Raw genomic sequence first — 21486 nt, 5'->3', positions numbered from 1 at the left:
CACTCCTTAAAAAATGAATCTTACCCATTTGTGTTTAATGAGTTTAAATAGTAAATGTTATCATTTTAACCAATGTCAGATTACAATATTCATGTATAAATGAATCTTACCCATTTTGAATTAGATAGTAGATGTTATAAATCTCTGATTAAAAATTCCCTGTAATGAATCTTACCCATTTTGTATTAGATAGTAGATGTACGAATCACTTGCTGATTTACTTGGCTTTGTGTAGCAATCTGATAACCGCATTTTCACATTATAGTCATGGATTGGAGTAGTTGCTTTAACGTACACGTTCTGACCAACCATGTAGGACGGAGGGAATCCATTGAATTCGTGCTGGAAGTTTGAATCACTGAAGAACTTCAGTTGAACTACAAAATGTCCTACACCAGAAATTGTCTGTTGTTCTAAATTACCATGGATGTTGTTGATGTTATTTTCTCCTGACTCCTGCTTTGACATGTCACATTCGACACTCACCTGGAACCTGTACTCATGGACAATGTAGGGTTGGTTTGGATCGTGCACGGCGTAAACAAGCGTGTTTGTATAGATAACCCCATTTGTAGATGCCTGTGAAATACAAAAAGCTTCGTAAAAGAACTAATCATTATTTCTAAATTGATTACATATTATCTAAAAGTCTCATCAAAATGACCATTTGCACGATAAAAAAAATATTGTTGAATAAAGGTCTCTATTTTGAACTTTTGTACCAATAAGAGTTACTTTTAAATATTTATTTTTTTCGTGTGACAAAATAAATCGTTGTGATTCATACCAACTTTTTGAAATAACTTTTTTTTTTGTTATATCAGCTCTTAAAAAAGTCTTTTATGTTTTGGATTTATAACTTATTTTGCCTAAAAAGAAATGCACAAACACTAAAGTATTCTTTATCAAATCAGCAATGCAGGTAATAACATAAAGTTTCTAATTTTAGCATTTTATTAAATACTTAAAAGAGATGACTATTTGGTATGGGCTTTGCTCATTGTTGAAGGCCGTACGGTGGCCTATAGTTGTTAATGTCTGTGTCATTTTGGTTTCTTGTGGACAGTTGTCTCATTGGCAATCATACCACATCTTCTTTTTTATATTACTTGTCGAATTTATTAAAATGCTAATTGAATGGTTTCACACTAATAATTTTTGAGGCCCTTTATATAAGTTGCTGTTCGTACTTTGACGTAAATGGTTTATTTTTATAAATTGTGACACATTTCCTTATATATATAAAGAACAATGATCCTCTTAGTATTTCTTCAGAAAAAAACACAAAAAAAAAACACCCGAACAACATGACAACCATGATTTTATTGAAAGTGACGTACAACACAAATAGTCAATCGCTCAATCTCTATGGAACAAGATCTTTGTATGACTCAAATTGAACTTACAAATGAAATTTTATATATGTGTATTTCATCATTCATTTGTTATAGAAGCATCTTCATCGATAGCGTTACAATCATGATATAGGACGCCTACAGGTTGTATATACTGTTAGAAAATCAGGATAGTTACACAATTTGGCAAACGATCCGACCGTTTCTAGATTCATAAAAAAGGTATCTATAACTTCACCAAAAATTAAAATATGCATAGTTCGACATTCAAATTGCACTGTAGTAAGGGAAAATAATTGCTTTTGTAATAGGTTTGTTTCTTTACTGGTATATTTCTTTACAAATAAGAATCATTTGATAACTGAATAATCACCCTTTTTGCTATCTGATTCGTTAAATATAAATTATATGAAATAATAAGACAAATGCCCGCTTTTTTTATTTCTGAATGTTCGGTAACACAAAAAATCAAGAAAATGTTCATTTCGAATAGAAAAATCATTTTTACTTACAATTTTATTTGTTCCGCACGTTGTATAATCTTCATTGAAAATAAGATAATCACCAGATCTAGTTCCAGTACAACTGTGAGAGCCTAGGTAGATATCAGTCTCTTTAAAATCGGAATACTGCTGTTCCATTGGTGGTAGGTGGACCTTAACATACCAGCTACTATGCTGACAGTTTACAGTGATATGTTTGGCATTGGTTGATTCTGGTGAAAACAATAATAATTATGTAGACTCATTTTATTGGTTATATTTTTATAAATTAATAATAACATGTGTATAATTATTTTCCAGACAGTAGCTGCTAAATATTTAATACTTCATATAAATACAGTTCATTTGTACGATGAAGTTAGCCTTACGTTTGAGTGGAATTTTTCTTCTTTATTTTTGGTTTCTTGATCTCATATTTTAAATAAAAAGGCGACAAATACCAAGGGGAGATAACACAATATGTAAGTTAAATGTCTTATTCTCATTTCTGTGATTACGATATGATACCATATTATATAATCCAACATCCGCATTCTTTTTTTTCTTTATTTTACAGCAGATTGAATAACGTCTACGTCCTTTGACTTTTATCTTATTTCTAGCAAATCATTAAATCAGAGTGTTTATGAGGAAACGTTATTATTGACAGTGAGTCTTGCTTCTCTGTTTCATAGCGTACAGGCACTATCAACACAAAAATATAAAAGAATGGATAAATTCATTGCATGTGTTTCGTCATATACTTAGTACATGTAAAGTGTAAATAAAACATTTGAAGAAAATCAAATACTGATATGTACCTAAACCACCACAATTAACAGCTGTGGTTACCAGTTTGGGTAGGAAACCAGCAATATCGGAATAGTTTGTACTAAGATAATAGTCGTAATTGTAGGCAAGATTTCTTAACACTTGTTCATTAATACTATCACCGATTCCAACACTTATAATTTTAGTTCCCGAGGCTTTACATCGGTCAGCCTCTTGTTGGGCCCGTGATTGTCCATCTGTTAACAACACAAGGTAATTTGTGGCGTTTGACCTGTCTCCGTTGAAGCTGGTAAACATATTACTGCATGAATGGGAAAGTGCATCTGCAATATTGGTTCCTCCCGAGGAGTATGGCATTGACATAACGCGACTCACCATGCTGTTAGGATCACCTGGGTAATTGTTTAGATTAAAAACTGTTCGGCTATTATCGTCAAAGGTCATTACTCCGATTCGTATAAAATCATTTCTGATATCAAGATGACGGATAGTGTCAACAATGGATGCTCTTGTTTTGTCAAAATTATTACTGCCTACACTTCCGGATTCATCGACAACGAAAATAACATCAGCCGGAGAAGAAGTCGCTGACTGACATCCTAATTAAGATAAATTAAAGCTAAAGGTTTAAGTTTGATAATAGGTCGATTTAGTACAAACATGTTACACTAAAACATGTAAATGATATTACTAATCTTAATGATATACAATACCCTAATAATAATATAGTAGTTTCCATCATAATTATTATCATATTTTTTTTTATCAAAAAAAACAGTTTTGTGCCAATCAAAATTGATATATATCATTTTTTATTAACATATCCAATTGTTAAAAGAAACATAACTCATAGGAGTTCGTATGGCAGACAATATATTTGTCTTCATGTGACTCATAACTTGCGCTCGTTTCAAAATCGTTCAAGTGTCAACTCAATTACGAGGTTCACAACATTTGAATTCTAAATTCCAAAAAGTTGTGTTAAATAACTGCTTACCAACGGAATTAATCCTAGTGTTTGTAGTGAGTTTTCAAAGTTATATAAGTTAAAGAAAATGACCACATCAATGATATTTCATGTCCATGTATAACTGTAATATTTTAAGTTTGTTTTTAGTTGATAAACCTACCCGTCTGAAAGGGTACTGTAGCTGTTTCCTGGGTTGTTAATGAATCTGGAACAGAAAACAGAAATGTAAGATGGTACACTACAGGGAGATAACTCTGTAAAAGTCAGCTGTATGTACGCATAACGTTCAATTATTTAGGAATTATTTATCTTCTCAATGATTAAAAGAAGTGTGTGTCAAATATCAATAAATTCAATGGAAGTTTCCTATTAACATGATTAAGTGTGTGGTTCGTTTCTTTTTTTTCAAAATTTTATGTTTATTCAAAGAATCAGAGTAAACATTTTGTAAACATTTATTGAAAATTTAACTAGCTAAATTGATTGTATTTAACATATTTGATACCATCTATGTTTGATATTTCTGACAAGGACATTCATTTGATTCGCTGATTGAAAATTCCATAACATGTTTTCAATCTAACCATTTGTAAACTTTAAGTCTTTACGGGTATAGTTTTATGTTTTCCAGAGGTGAAAATACTCATGAATTGAACTATTATCATAATTTATAGTATGCCTTTCCATCAATTCCAACCCATACTGCAGAACAAACAATATTGCACCATAAAAGCGCTTGCGATTGTTTTTTCACTGAAGAACCGTTCATGCAATTCTATGTATACAAAGAGAGAACTAAATGAAATATGAATTAAATACAATAACAAAATTAAACTGAAAAACAAACAACAAATTGATAGTTTTAGAGTCATTGAATGTCCTTTAAAAAAAAATCTGATAATTCAGTTGGCCTAGTTAGAATGATTCGATGAACATCAAGCTAATGAGACTCATGTCAAGCTATGTATGACGATACAAGCTGTATATGAGTTTAATCAAATAAAATATATATTTGACTAAATATAATGGATTCGTCATAACCGTCGTGTACGATTGTAAAACAAAATTAAACAGAGACGTGATATAGTAATAAGTGATAATGAGAGCCGTGGTGTAGTTGTAAGTGCATCAGACCACAAACACAAAGGTTCCTGGTTTGATTCCCGTTTCGGGACGAAAATTTCAGGGACTGAATATTCGTCTTTCCCTTGAAAGCATTTGAGAGTATGGTCTTGCGAAAACCATGATAGTCCGTCGGAAGCGGACGATAAATGGCTGATCTATGTTAAGAGAGAGCCATATCTCCTACATGTTAAAGACACCCTTGTAGATTTCAAAAAGAGCAGGTTAATGCCACTACAAGGCAACACTTGCATCCGCAAAGTGGAAAGGGATTAATATAAGTTGCAATAATTTGTCTACCAATCCACTATAAATAAAACAAAATCAAAAACTAAACCAAAGAAAATTGATAAATCCGCAGTTTATCGAAGAGAAAAAATATAGGTATTCAGTTCTAGATCTCCAATAACAGTCTAGTATATAAAAATGAATCAAGTCTACGAAAATAATGTACCTTGTTCAAGAGAGGTGTATACGTACCACATTCAATATAGAGTTTGTCGTTACAGTAAGTGTTGTATCCTAATCTGTCACCCACGCAGTCATCAATACCATTGGACGAGGAATAATAATAATAATAACTACCAGGACATTGTAAATCTGTCACTAGTGCAGTATGGGAACCCTCGTAACTACCATATACGTAACGAGCACTGAAAGTCATTAAAACAAATATCAATACAACTATTCGTATGCTAAGAAATCTAATAAGACATTTTTCTAAGAGTCACATTAAAGGATGTTCGCTCCTCTTGATTTAGAATTTTTGCAAGATATTCGAAATCCTCTGGTTTTATCCATATAGTGCCATCTAAAAATTTTGTCAACTAACCCTTACTTTTCTTTTTATAATTTTATTACATTTTGATTTAAAAGCCATAATTAAAAATCTTACATAATCCTTGTTATTTATTCATTGTTTATGAAAGAAAAGATGCCATTGTTAAATGTAGGAATAATCTAAAGAGAACAATTTCCCGCTAAAAAAAATGGCTTATATCTCGAAAACAAGCACACGGACCCTTAATTTTATTCTGCTTTTTAGTCCCTTTATTTACATACTATAATTTTATAAGTCTTTTTAAAAAAGTTTGTTATTTTGAAATAGAGAAGCAAACCCCCTTAAGTACCTCTATTTACACATGGGTCATAACACATTAGCATAATATTAAATAAGTACATGACTATTTGGATGCTTTTAAAACAACAAACTTTTTTCATATACATAACAGGTATTTTATTGGAACATTAAGTTTATTTCAAGTACATCACATAATGTATAAAATTTTGATGCAAAGAGCTGGACTAAAGTTTTGACAGTGAAAAAAATGAGTTGTAAAACACTTTGAAATAAACGATTTAAACTTTTGAATTAAAAAAAAAGATAAAGTCAATCACTTCACAACAATGACACGATTTTTTATTCAGACCGATAAAGGGATCATTTGAGCCTTGACCACTTTACACTTTTTTAAGATGACGCTCGACCATAATTAGGAAGAAAAACGGTTACCATTTTCTTACATATACAAATATTTGTCCTTTGAACAAAACTTTATCAATGTGACATTACACTTCATCTAGTCTTATTATGAGATATAACCGGTTTAAATACTGAAACACTTGGGTTGACTTGATTCCACTGAAATCAGTAATAATCTTTCGTAGAAACTGACAAACTGATCTTTCACAACAAGAGGCTCTCAAGAGCCGGAATTGTTCACATTTTACTTTTTTGGTTAAATATTTCATCAATTAATTTTGCTTTTCAATATATATTGACGAGTGGCTTAAAAATCCCATTCAAATGTGAATTGCATCTGTCATATTTTCTTCAAAAGCAAATAAATGCATTTTACCCATATGTTCCGTTTTAGCCATAGTGTCTAGGTTTCTTGACGTACAAGGATATAAAATAAAATAAAAAATACTAGATTCATTAGAGAAGATTTTTAAATTATAAAAGCTAAAACATAAACAGCTCGTGTAAAATTGTCCATTAAGTGCAATAACTCCCCAAGAGGTCAATTGACATTTTTTGTCATATACATTTTTTTTAGACCTTTCTTTCTTGAACATTTTCCTGTTTACAGTGTATCAATGATATTCAAGATAAAAACCAAAAACTGCAAAATGTCCTTAAAATACCCAATATTTTTCGGCAGCAACCTAACAATGGGTTGTACCGTTGATCTGAAAATTTTAAGGCTGATAGATCTTGAACTTTACAACATTTTTACCCCATGTCACATTTGCTTTAAATGCTTTAGTTTGTGAGATATAAGCCAAAAGCTGCATTTGACCCCTATGTTCTATTTGTAGCCATGACAGTCATGTTTGTCGATGGATCATAACTTTGGATACAATTTATATAAACTAGATATCCTAAGGAACATGTAGTTAAAGTTGACGGTATTTGGCCCCGTGGTTTCAAAGGAGAAGATTTTGAAATAGTTTACAACGACAGACGATGGACAACAACGGACGCCAAGTAATAGCATAAACTCAAATGGGGCCCATTGGACCCCGGTGAGCTAACAACATTTTGTCAACAGTTCTGGAACAGTTCTCACATATTTTAAGAGATTTTATACTGCATTAAACTGAACCTACATAAATGCAAAGTGATCAATCGCATATTGAATTAGATAAAAGATGAAAGGTTAAATCTTATTAGGAATAAAATGTTTTGTAAATGTAGGTTATTACAAATGTAGATTGATCGTTAAAACTGCCTTATACATGTATGTTCTAAAGAAGAAAACATACGATGAATATCCAAGAGATCTGCAAACAGAATGAAACTGATATGTAGATTGCCTAGAGTTATGGCATACATAACCCCAGCGTCCATTGACGTTGATCTGCAGGAATCCTTGACTACCAAATGTTAAGCGTACAGGAATATGACCTAAAACCACATAATATTAATGTTATTTATGACACACACAAAAAAGGAAAAAGACAATTTGGTGCATTTAATATTTGAAAATAAATCAGTGCACTTTTGTTTTGTGAAATAGGGGCGACAGGTACTAGATGGACACTCAAGCTCATAGATGCAACTAATATTTGACATTAAATATAAAAGCTTACTATTAGTCCGTGATTGAATACTTTACAGAACAGTTATGTTGATTGTGTTTACAATGATTATATTTAAGGATGTACTTAGGTGAAATTTTAAAAAATAAGAAATTGAAATTGATACTACATTTTGAAAGAGCACCAGTTTAGGAATAAGCTAAAAATATTGATAGGTCATGGACCTCCTTTTTGAGATATTTGAGTTTTAAAAAAAAGTGGGGAAAGGCTGACTTGGACTTTTACCTTACATTTGCATTGGTATTATTTTGGTCTCAAATGGAACGAACATAAATTAAGAAATTGCTTAAATTTAGGAAAATGGCCTGTTATGAGCTGTTGAAGTAATTTATACAAAGAAAAATGTTATGGGCCAAAATAATTTACCCTGTATTGATGGAAAAATACCAAGGAGTCCGAACATTTGACACCAATTTCCAACCACTTTCAATTGAAATTGGTTTCTGTATAGGTATTCCTAGGGGATTGATTTTATTATATTTGTTCCTATGTCCATTATCTACTAAAGGATTCTCAGATTTCAGATAGAATGTATAGAACAAATTGTACACCTAGTTAAACATTATCTACTTTTATGGGGTTAGAATGTTTCCCCTTATTAGAGATTTATGAGAGAATGAAATACCATAGAGATAATTTGAGATACCCTTTTAAGCCCATGATGTGTTGATTAATTTTCGTTAAAATTTCTGTATTGTTAAAAAGATGATAGAGCTTAATTCATTCAAGTGATTTTACCAATAATTACATAATAATTGCAAAATAAAAATATTGCATTATATCTATCTACATATACCTCTTTTATTATTTTTTATGCATTCATAAAAAAGTTACAGCATTTTAAAGGTTAGTGATTGGAAGTAGAAAAATCTTTATTGTGCTACCTTAAATGCAAATGTTGATGTAAAAACAAATAAATATTGTACAAATCCTTTTCTTTCGGCATACATGAGATGTTGACTCTGTCCCAATTTACAGTTACAACAATATAATAAAATACACTGCAATACAACTGCAAGTTACAATTTTACTGTTCAAATTATACGATTCCTGTATTAAATTGCATTCAAATGCAGAGAGACAAATAATCTCGAGCCAATCGTTACATTCGGATTGGATTCGTGTGTTAGAAGTAATAATAATAAAGATTAATATTTTAATGGTCCTACCATGAGTCCCAATCACGTAAGAAGTTGTAACTTCATATCCAACAGTTGTAGCGTCCAATTCTACAAGTTAAAGAAAAGTTGAAAATAATATTAATGGGATTTTTAATATGACGTTCTTCAAATGCGAGTACACATCCGTGGCAAAATTTGAATCTTAGCAAGTCACCTGATAATCAACGTCATGATTTTTTTTTTACTGTTACTGGTCGAAGACCAGTCACTGTCATTTTTTGTCAGTATATTTCATTTATCTTCTTAACGTGAGAACATTTAAATCTATCTTTTGACAAGAAAAGTGATTACCAAAAATACTTTAATATTTCAATTGGTCAGTATCTAAAATTAACTAAATTTTTGAGAAATTTACTTTTTACGGCGTCCGTTTTCGTACGAGATTTGAAGATGCTGAGGACCAGTTACCGTCAGCACCGAAATTGTTACAATTCTCTGTCAATGGTTGTCAGATGAGTTTAAACACGGTCTCAAACTATTCTTTCAAAATGTATAGTATTGATTTTTAACAATAAATGTTAATAATCAATTGGGAGATAAGCAAATATTTTTTTTATCGCTGAAGCGTTGTCTTCGTTATGCAGAAGTTGTGTCTTTTTGCTCACCTCGTCAAAGTGCCTCATTTTAATTTACCGCCCTTTTCGATGAATTGTAAACCCCGGTGATGAACAACATCGAAAGCATGGCTGGAAGTGGAATGAAGTTGACTGACCAACTGTGAGGAGAACAAATTTGAAACAGACGAATAAACAGTACAATCCTACTCCGATCGAATGCTTTTTATGAATGATTAACCTCACGTCATGTGTTGTGAGAATTAAAAGATTTTAAGGGAAAATAATCAAAAGGAATCTTTAAACACCGAATGTTAATACATAAAAAACGATGAGAACAATTTGGATAAATTTAACGTAGTTAAAAAAAACTTCATCCGATTCTGTCTTATATTGTTATTGTGTATCATTTCGGAATGTTACTTATCCTATTTTCTCGTCGCTTCCGTCAAAAAACATAGTGTATTTAATTTCGGGAACAACAAGCATTTCCATTCACATAAAGCGCTTCGATTCAAAAGATTTGCTGTCTATGTTGTATTAGAATAGAAATTATTCACTGGGAGTTTAAATCGGTTGTCACTCGGGGGTACTTTATTGACATAAAAGGCCAACCCTTAGTAAAATCAAGATAAATTGAATCACCCAGGAATTATTTGTTAATTTATGGTTAGCTGGTGTTGTTTTAGTAATTTATTTGAATATAACAGTAAATATAAAAATGAGCAACAAGGTCCGTCCAAAAGAAATGGCTACATGTCACCTTGAAATATGTCAAACATCGATTATTATATCGAATTACACAAAGGCGGATTTTGTTTTGCTATTTTGCTGTTTTGCTTTATATTAAAATCAATGTACAATGAGATTCAAAGGTCATAAACAATAAGCTAAAACACAATCTTTACAATTTTCCATTTAATCTTCGTGGTTGCACGCGCCTGATGAAGCTTATTTGTTAAGCAAAATATTGCGCGAAAATATAGAAACTAACAGCTATTTTTATAACACTCATTAGTGTGTTCGAGTTACATTTTAGACATTCATATAATATAGTCTAAATATCAGGACAACACTGTTTAATCTGCATATTTGTGTAAGCAAACATTAGTTATTCCTTTGCTAGGATAGAACTCATGCTATTGGGATATCGAGACAACACCAACTGCACTGTGTCCAGCGCAAAAGACCACTCTGTCATATAGACTGAAGAACCATTCCGATATTGGTGGCGCTGTGTTTCCTTTCCTGCTTTTCAGTTGAATCTGGAGTTGTGACATAGTACATGATATATTCGGTATATAAATGGAAATCATTTCAGATTAGCTAAATTACCTATTTCAAAGAAACGTCAGATGCTGTCACAGTCATAATAAGTAGTTCTAAACAAATGACAACTCTACAACAGACTCATGTATTGCATCAACAGTGAAGGTGTTACAAGACAGAAAACACATTTGTTTTCATGGTTACTCTAAATATCAGAACAAAAGAGTTAAATATGCAATTTTTGGTTCTTTCCTCGCCGACATTAGAAGATATGCTAAAAGCAAATGTTTGTTCTTCTCTTGTTGGCTTTCAAACTGATGTTATTGGGATATATCAAGACAACACTGTCTGCATTGTTTTCAGCTCTTAAAATCACTCAACCAAGTGGACTGAACTAAAACCTCAGCTTCCAGTGGCTAATTAGTGTAAATTTTCCTCAGTTAGATTGCAGATCAGCCAAATTATCTATCCGAAATGATTGTACGATGTTGCCACATAAATGATTATATAAGTACGTCTAAACACATAACAGCTCTACGACAGATCCATACAAGGTTGAAAACATACATGATATTCATGATTGCTCACAACAATGTTAAATCTGCATATGTATTTTTATGAATAATACAATGTTTTAAAGAATAAATTAAATTCGAATGAAATAAACAAATTCATTAACTGCAAAATAAATTGCTCAAAGATAGGGTTTTAAAAATTCTCAGAAATTCACAAAGCATAAATGACTTACAATCCATTAATTACTTCGTGTTTATGCTGAAAAGCTATACGTACCACATTCAATGTAGAGTTTATCATTGCAGTAATTAGAATACCCCAATCTACTACCAGTACAGTCATCTATACCATTGGAGGAAGAGTAGTAGTAGTAAGTATTAGGACAATGGAAATCTGTCACTATAGCATAATTGGAAGGGTCATATTTTCTATAAACTCTGTAAGCACTGTAAATATCAAAACATTTTACAGAACGTCGAACATTAAATGGATTACAATGGAGCTAATAGTAATGAATGCACAGTGATGAAATAAAGGTGATTATGTTGTGTTCAGTTTTCGTGTTAAAATAATGCAGTCGATATGAGTTAAATTGATTTGTGTTTGTATTGATGGGTTTTATTTCTGACAAAAAGTATAAAAAATAATTATGTATTATGATTATCAGTGATACAACTCTCCTCTCGAGACCAATATACATAAGGTTTATATAAATAAACTCATTTTAGATACCAGTAACGGCCGTGTTTTAATGTTTGTATGCCAAACGCTCGTTTTGTTTACAACATAATCATCAAAGAAACTCGATTTAAAACAACGTAAACGACCACATAACGTATGAAGTTGTAGAGCGTTTGGGAAACAAAATTTCTAAAGGTTGTTGTTAGCTACAGCTAATGTTATATATTTCAAGGGTAGGAAATCCTTCTCATTTTCCCTAATATCGTTGAAAAGTAAATATACGTACGATGAATACCCCAGATATCGACAAGCAGAATGAAACTCGTCTCTTTGCTGATTATAGTTGTAACAAACATAACCCCATCGTCCTTTATAGTAGATTTCTAAGAATCCATAATTTCCATTTGTTAAGCGGAATGACAGATGACCTGTTAATCAAATATACTTGTCGTTTACTCAAACAAGGTAGAAATGTTTTATTTAAGTATATAATTTACTCAAACAACATAATATGATCAAGGACCATATATGTAAAAAAATGATTTTCTTTACTTCAATTTTTTATTCGCTTATTTTATGTACTGTAAAATAAAGCATCATGTTGAGAATTAAAATGTAATAAGATGTGGTTGATCGAAAAATGATTGCTTTCTTATTGACGCATCAATCTTTATGCCGAAGAGTATAAGATTTGATGGTAAAAAAACTGTGAGCATGGTTGTTTAAAACAATTATTTTTAAAATCAAATGTGTTTCCGAAAGTTTCTATAACAGATGTCCATTCTTATTATCAATGCGTGTCAAGTTTGTTGTCAATACTGAGTAATGACGTAATCATTCAGTTACTGTTACGTTCTCTGATATATGTCCATTTTAATATCAATTAAAAAGGCCTGATATACATAATTCAATCACATTTACACGTAAATTTATATACCGTTTGTTTATAAATAAAGTGGCCATAAATGTCGTCTATAAAATGCAGAGACATAATATTAACAACGGTATTTAGTTTGTTGATTCCAATCCATGGTTTACTTCAGATTGTTGTCTGTCTTGTCATTGTTTGCTCTTCAAATATATTTGGCGCTGTTTAAAACTGTTGATTTTATTGTCTGTTCATAGTTTGTTTTTTTTTAAAACGTCACAAACTAAACGATTATATGAATTTAAAGATTTTCCTCTGATAATAAAATAAAAAAAAGTGTATAAACTATTTTACCATGTCTTCCAAGTACGTCAGCAGTTGTAGCTCTGTCAAGGTATGAGACAGTTGTCACTTCATTTCCTACAATTATAACACAATTGTAAACACGAGATACTTGTAAATAGTCTAAGTCCAATATCAACGTGTCTATATATTAGTGTTTTACTACATACAGCAGTGGCTTACCAACATCAAGAGCTATTCTGATCTTGTAAGTATTGACAACATTAAGCAAATAAGTTTATACATTTCATCCAATCATATATCATGTTACAGGGGGTACAAAAAGTAAACAATATATGAAAAATAAAGCTCCAGTTGATCTGCTAATAGGCCTTTTTATTATGTACATGGTGGCGATTATCTTCTGTAAATTTAGCTCATTTGCATAGTATAATTATGGAATCTTTGTGAGCATGAACGGACATACTAACAGAAACAGACGAACGAATCAAAAACTTTATAACCGACGAAAAAGTTGCATGGTGAATCTAATTCTTTTAAATACAAGCCGATCAAATAAAACTCTTTTTCACACATGAAAAAAAAATTAATTATGTTAGTTCTTTAAGCTTAATTCTACTTATGGTGATGGTAAAAGTATTAAAGTTGGCATAATTAATATCAAAATTTAAGACAATTTCAAGCAAAAAGTAATATTGAAGTTTCAAGAACATTTGCATCACTTAAAGTTCTTTCTCTAATTTTGAAACAATTTAAAGCAGTACAAAAGAAGCAGAAATTCATATGCAATAATCGTTAATATAACACATTAAACCAGCACATTTACCAGTTTTCATTCTAAAAAGAATGTAGTAACGTGCATGCGATTGTCATAATGTTGACATTATTATTGTTGTGTTTACACATATTTGATGAATGAACGAGATGGATAAGTTTTCATTTGGTCACTACCAGATTGCAATAAATGTATCTACACTTTTGACATTTGATTGAATTTTGTCTTCGAATGATGACAATAAAGACCTGTCTCCGAATAATCTTCTAACGTCAAACAACAGTCTTTCTATCGTTATTACGTCACCTTTTTAAATTTGTAATGTAAATATTTACGGGAACAAGAATGATTCTTAGTAATGGTGTACATATTTGCATACAAGTTTAAATATGTTTATAAGATGTAATATACTTACTACCTCCTGATTTAGGGTAACCTGCAATTAGACAAAGAATGTGTGAGCATTTATTTACGACATGTTTTACCTTTAGTTACAACGAAAAAAAGTATTAACTTTTTATAGGACAAACTTCGACAATTTAAAAAAAAAATTAAAAAAAGAACAAAGTTCACATGCAACTTTCTTCTTTAAAATCTGGTTTTCAGACTTAACGCCTGTACGGCCAATCACATTTAATCTCGGTATTTATATTGATTTTATAAACTCTTTATATTGAATCTTTTTCAGGTTTTATATTGAAGTCGCAGAAACAGAATATAAAATATATACATGGCCTACTGGAACCTTGCCAATAAATACAAACACAGATTTCATTTTTGATTTCGTGATGTCATTAAAATCGGAATAGTTTCCATTTGTATCGTATAAATTGATAAAAGATTCTAGAAGGGCATCAAAACTCATTAATCAAACATAAAATATAAGCCACGGCTTAGAAATAAAAGGACAAACAGTCAAACAATAATTCAAAAACACAAAATAGAAACTCAAGACTAAGCAACACGAACCCCACCAAAAACTTTGGGATATCTCAGGTGCCCCGGAAAGGAAAATATGTCCTGCTCTCATGTTAGTACCAACCAGGTAACAAGTCTAATTTGTGAAATGGAACGGAATTGTAGTTACGACATTTTAAAAAAACATATCCGCTATAATCTGTGAAACGGATATTTTGAACCTTATTGTCAATTTCAAGATGCAAGAAAATATAAGGCAGACTTTACTAGTACTGTATCTGTAGTATCATGTATCTCAAAATTCGATAGGATATATGCGTTCAACATCGTAACCAAATGTTGAATTATTTAGTGAGAGAAGATCATCTATATAGTTGATAGTAAAGGAGTAGGGGAAATAAGGCCCTTATTTGGCCCAAAAATTACAGCAATTTTAAAAGTTATCATATGTATTCTTAAATAACTGAAAACCGTACTACAGAACAAGGTACTCAGAGAAACAAAACAAATTTGATATTGAACAAGTTTCCATGGCAACAAATCATGATGTACTTTGCATATTTTGTAAAATTTCGTGATTTTCCTAGTTTTTCATCAAATTGTATGTATATTTTAGATTGAAAAAGTATGTGCGCACCCAAGAAACAACATTATATTTGGTGGGATCATGTCAACAGTAATAATAAAGCTTCTGTTAAATTATTTTGTTGTTTCTTGCATGCGCATGATGTTTCCATAACAGAAATAAAGATGGAAACTGCATAAAATCTGTATTTTTCATCGGTTTTTTGAAAATAGTACATATTATGACGTAATTGTGACGTCATCAGGTAAAAATCTTTATTTTTTTCTTTTATATTTCTTGAACCTATGCATGTTCTAAACAGTATGTGCCAATTTGAAATATATAGATATCCAACATTTAATTGTTTGGAGCCAAATCCAGGCCTTAATGCCCCATCTCCTTTAAATGGTACTGCTAACTTATGTTCTTTTTTTCTTTAGAAACTCCCATCTGAAGAAAGCCTCATAGGAATACAGAAATAAGTTGGAAAAGAGAAGAGTGCCGATACTTTGTTGTAAAACACGTTCTCCAAACGTATAAATATGTAGTCAAGATGAAAGACCCATTTAGTTTGTCTAATTCTGATTTGTATCAACAACTTCACAGCATTACTATAGTATCTTGGTCTTTCTTTAAGCGTTTCACCCATCGCCTTGCATAATCCTCGATAGATTCTATCTGTATTTTGAAATTATGTTTCTAATTGATAGATGTATGCTCACTGTATTTCGGACACTTTGAATAATATATTTTGCATTTTTGATAAAATCTGCTACACTCGTTAATATTGAAGGCGCATGTCTTGTACCTGACATATAACATACACCGATGAAGTCTATTTGAACAACATTTGATTGAAACTGCAATATTCGTCTATGAATGGGGCATCACTTACATATAACATACACTAATAAAGTGAACTTAAGCTAAAGGACACCTCCGGGTGAGGGAATTTCTCGCTGCATTGAAGACCTAGTGGTGACCCTCTGCTGTTGTCTGTTATATGGTCGGGTTGTTGTGTCTTTGACACATTCACCATTTTCATTCTCAATTTTATTGAACTGTACACATTGGTAAAAACTGCTACATTAATTTTCGAAGGGATATATCGGACATATACTATCACAACTCGGACAAATTATATATAAACACCGTCTTGTGGTGACCTTTTATAGATCTGTATGGGGTCAGTAGATTTCATTTGGGGTTTATGGAATCACGTTTACTAATAATAGTGACCTATTGAGGTTGTATTTCATGGTGTGTTTTTTACAAAACGCGGCAGAGGGGTCCCATGTGCGATGACGACGGCGGCGGAATAAGGATCGCTATGTCTCAACTAAAGTCGACGGCTCGACAAAGATGTATCATAACAATAGTGTAGAAAGGCATTAAGAATTATTAATAAATATATAAAAAAGGATCTGTCTTCAACATATATTAATCTAAATGAAAATGCGTTACAGCAGGTGACGACTTACCACGTCATTGACTACTGACATGTGAATCTTTGACAATATTCAACATATAGTTTCAGATATAAACAGTGAACCAAACAAAATTTACACGTCTAAATCAAATTTACTTACGACAGGAAACACTTGCGTCTTCACTATGACCACAATTATGGTGGTTCCATCTTCTTGGTGAACACTGAGATATGTCACTTTCATATCCGTTACAGTTTAAGTCATCCAACATAATTGATCCATACCCCTCACCAAATGCCGCATTTCCATATGCTGTTACGCTTCTTAAATAATTAAAATGTTAAAACAAGATAATCTGATAATTCTAGTTAGTAGTGATTTGATTGCATATTGCTAATCAATTCAGAGCATCGCGACATTACAAAGGTTATAGCGTCAAAACATTAACGAATAAATACAACAGTTGTTCCTAAATCAATACAACCATCCAGAAAAAAAATTAACATCTATATGAAAAATGAATTTCCTTTTGATCAGCAAAACACGTACATCATAGTCAGTCAAAACGGCACCGATATGATCAAAATTAAAAGTACTTAGTACCAACTACTTGAGCAAATCCGTCATTTAAAAAAGCCCTTGTATAATATGTATAAGCAATACGACTAACAACATTTCTTTAGAATGTACTGCTGTTTTACTGAGAAATAATACTTCAATTCATGCCATGTTGCGCTATATAACCATGTATATAACTATCTAATCTAGCGTAAAAGCATTACTTTAAGTGTGTAGTTTATTTAAATGAGGATGCATTATTTTGTTTATCGCTATCAATTTTCGTGGTTCAATAAATGTTGATTGTCAAATTCGTGTTTCTTGTCTTGTTATTTCTTCCCCTCCATGAAGATACAAACTTGCATTTTGAAATTGATCACGACCACGAACAAAATAACATCACACAAATAATTATGAATCTATCGAACTGATGCTGAACTACATATATTCTAATATTTCTGCTAAGTCAGAGGTTTCAACTCCTCATACATAGTTGGCTATTCTAGTTAAGCATTTTCGTTGTATTATGCTATGCAACGCCTATATATTGGGCTAAGTAAATCTTATCCTTGAGTGAATACTATCATATGGTTTATCACATAACAAAAACATTTAACATTTGCTTAGTGTGATTTTTACAATTTTTTTTAAATGAAATACTACCAGAACTTTGTGATCAACTATGATCTTCAAAATGATTTAAGATCGTATTTAGAACACCGTACTGATAAAGGGTTACAACAAATCAATCATACACGACTGTACATGTGGTTAATGAGGCCCTTTATAGCTTGCTGTTCGGTGTGAGCCAACTTGAAGGCTTCGTGTCGAAAATCTATAATGGTTTATTTTTGCAAATTATGACTTGGATGGAGAGTTGTCTCATTGGCACACATGCTACATCTTCTTATATCTATTGGAACGGTAGTTAATTTATGAGAAGGTGGACTGAATTACCCATATCTATTGTATCCCAACATTGCACATATTACTTTAGCTTCGTTTGTGTCAAAGCCGTCATCACAAATAGTTCCCCAGGCTCCATTATGGTATATCTCAACACGTCCTTCCCAATTATAATTACCTCCAACTAGCCTTACATCTGCAAAATTAATATATAATAGTATTAAAATATATTATATATTCTCTTTTCATTGTTTATACACCATTGTACAAGGGTATAAAAATATAATTTCTTTTCTCTTGTATATTTCAATATCAAAAAATGTGACTTTAGTCAAGAAAATTAAAAAAAAACTATTCTAAGGAGTGTTATTAATGCAAAATGAAAATGGTCATGCTTAGACATTAATTGGTAAACACGCTCTAACGATTTTGAAGACATTCTCTAAACGTTAGATTTAACTTCGATATGTAAGTTTAAACTTACTTGTATATGCACCACTAGTTTCTTCTGAAAAACAAAATAAAATAAAACAGCGATTGTAAATACATAGATATAAGAAAATGTGGTTTGTGTGCCAATGAGTAAACTCTCCATCGAAGTCATAAGTTAAAGTAAACCATTACGGTCAAAGTACGGTTTTCAACACGACGCGTTAACTGACACCGAACAGCAAGCTATAAAGGGCCAAAAATTACTGGTGTCAAACCATTTTAACGAGAAAACCAACCTATATGAAAAACAAGAAACAAGAAAAATTTATGAACCACACACATTTTAAAAACTTAAGGATTTGATAACAAAAATATTCCACCGTTTGAATATATTTTAATGCTCTATTTGGAGCATTTTTTTCAACGTTTGTACTTTGGTGTTATTTCTTTAAAACAGTCTTGTTTCAGCACGTTTTTGAATCTGTTTCAGCTTAACGTTTTACACTTCGTCGTATCATGATTGTAAGGACTTTTAATGTGCCAATTGTTTATAAAAGGTGACAATTAAGGGTAATCCAAGTACGTACAATATCTATAAATTTGATATGTGTTATGCCTAGCTTGTGATTGGGAATCACGTTTGAATGAAGCCTTAACTAAGGTACTTTTGTAAATGTCACCTTTAAAAAGCAAAATTAAAAAATACCAAACTCCGGGGAAAACTTCAACGAAAAGTCCTAAATCGAATAAGATCTTTGCTAAACCACATCAAACAAATGAATACCAACTGTCATTTTCCTGATTTGGTACAGGCATTTTCTTATGTTAAAAATGGTAGATGGAATCTGGTTTAATATCTAGCTAAACTTTGCACCAGTATGACAGTCACATAAGTTCTATTATATTCAAACAATATGTGAACATAACAAACAGACATAATATGTAACATTGTCAAAAATACGGGCACGGCAGTGAACATTGTTTTATAATCTTAATCCCTATATAACCAAACACATATATATGTCAACAACAAAAAAACAAAAAGGCATATAGACAAAGTACACAAGAAAAATCGAAAGGCAAGTGTATAAGAATTTACCCTGGCACATTAACCCATGTCGAGATGTTTAAGTACCGAGCCACATCAAATGGATATTATCAAAAGTAGACTTAACGGTATAAGTTATAATTTAATATGAAGTTTGTATATTACAACGTGAAGCACTGTTTATCCTTCGTTTTACACTGAATCCAGATTTTTAGAGGAGATAATGTTGAGCGATCGCATCTTTTGATGTTAAGAGTTTTCCCTCCCCGACCGACATACTTTGGATGCCATCTCATCATTTCATTATTTAAACAGTTTTCATGTATTCATCTAAATATATTAGAATGTCAATATCTATTTTTCTTTTAAAGGAAAATATTTTTTTTAAATAACGAGTGAATAAAAAACTTATAACGAAATTCATACCGGAATAGAGGCGCGTAGTGACTGATTCCTCCGTGGTAACTGAGTCAGTGGTTATCGAGTCTGAAATACAAAGTAAAGAGGAAATTGAAATAAATGCATACTGAACTGGATGTCGATATGTTTAGATTTAGTTTTTGTTTCCCTTCAACTTATCAGTTGCCAGTATGCTTATCTCTTGGAAGCCAAATATTTTTATCAACGTATTTGTTGCATTCCAGTTTGAAACCGAAGTCAAAGCATTCAGTTTTGTTTAATTAATTTAACTATGATCACAGAATATTTAACATGTATTTTTATTTAAACATTTATCTTAAAAGAAAAGATAATCGTTATCATTTTCATCAAAACGAGAACCTCCACTATCGAAATATATTCTATATGATATTAATAACTGTCCATAATGTATTTCGACTTAAAGATCAACTATCGACCAACAAATACAAACTGTCCTTTTTTATGAAAAAAAACTTCATTTACTGATATCATGGATATAAAAGTTATTTATGTTATCTGACACTGTAAATGCAAATTACATTATATTTCTAGATAAATATGCTTTATTATAATAAGAAAGTGAAATTTGATAAAATGCAAATACGATGGAATAATACAGATCACATGATTTCAATCGCCAAGGTGAAAGTAAAATAACAAAAATATCAAACTCTTAAACCAATTCAAAAAAGGGAAACTCATTAATGAAATGGCAAAATCAAAAGCTTAAACACATCAGACGAACGCAATACAAATGTCATATTACGGACATGGTATTGGCATTTTCTTATATAAAAAAATAAAAAAGCACAAAAAATAAAACACAAAAACATCGAACTCCAAAATAAGTTCAAAATAGGGTAAGTCCATGAAACCTGACATACATGTACTCAAACTTTTGAATATATAAACCACCCGAACGAATAGAAAACGATTGTCATAGTACTAAATTGGTTCAGACATAGTCCGACAAAAATGGTGTCGTAAACCTACTTTTATAGGTGGCTTAATCTCTCATAAAACAAAACAGACATAATAACATGAATACATAAATAAAAGTGTTTAAAATTGGGTACATCTTTTAACACTGTTTTATAATCTTAATAACTATAAAAAAAAAACAAAAAAAACCAACTATGTAAACAAGAAAAAAAGGAAACACAAAATGGCGTATAGACATTCTAGAGACAAAAAATGAAAGACAATGAAAGACAAGAATTTAAAACATGATAACTT

At 31.3% G+C, this 21486-nt stretch overlaps 1 protein-coding gene across 1 annotated transcript in view; it reads right to left on the bottom strand.

Annotated features, from left to right (window-relative positions):
- Positions 1–21486, bottom strand: part of LOC143052563 (scavenger receptor cysteine-rich domain-containing protein DMBT1-like) — a 100085-nt gene that overhangs the window by 57981 nt on the left and 20618 nt on the right. Inside the window, exons 12-22 of the mRNA XM_076225618.1 lie at positions 20257–20316; positions 18835–18858; positions 18402–18546; positions 17046–17209; positions 14389–14409; positions 13250–13315; positions 12314–12455; positions 11623–11792; positions 8996–9055; positions 7491–7632; positions 5202–5374 (exon numbers count right to left, since the gene is read on the bottom strand). Of these exons, the coding sequence (XP_076081733.1) occupies positions 5202–5374; positions 7491–7632; positions 8996–9055; positions 11623–11792; positions 12314–12455; positions 13250–13315; positions 14389–14409; positions 17046–17209; positions 18402–18546; positions 18835–18858; positions 20257–20316 (1167 nt within the window). The remainder of the gene's footprint in view (positions 1–5201; positions 5375–7490; positions 7633–8995; positions 9056–11622; positions 11793–12313; positions 12456–13249; positions 13316–14388; positions 14410–17045; positions 17210–18401; positions 18547–18834; positions 18859–20256; positions 20317–21486) is intronic.

The sequence above is a fragment of the Mytilus galloprovincialis genome, chromosome 11, assembly GCF_965363235.1.
Source record: "Mytilus galloprovincialis chromosome 11, xbMytGall1.hap1.1, whole genome shotgun sequence".
Taxonomy (NCBI): domain Eukaryota; kingdom Metazoa; phylum Mollusca; class Bivalvia; order Mytilida; family Mytilidae; genus Mytilus; species Mytilus galloprovincialis.
This window is presented reverse-complemented; position numbering and strand designations above follow the sequence as displayed.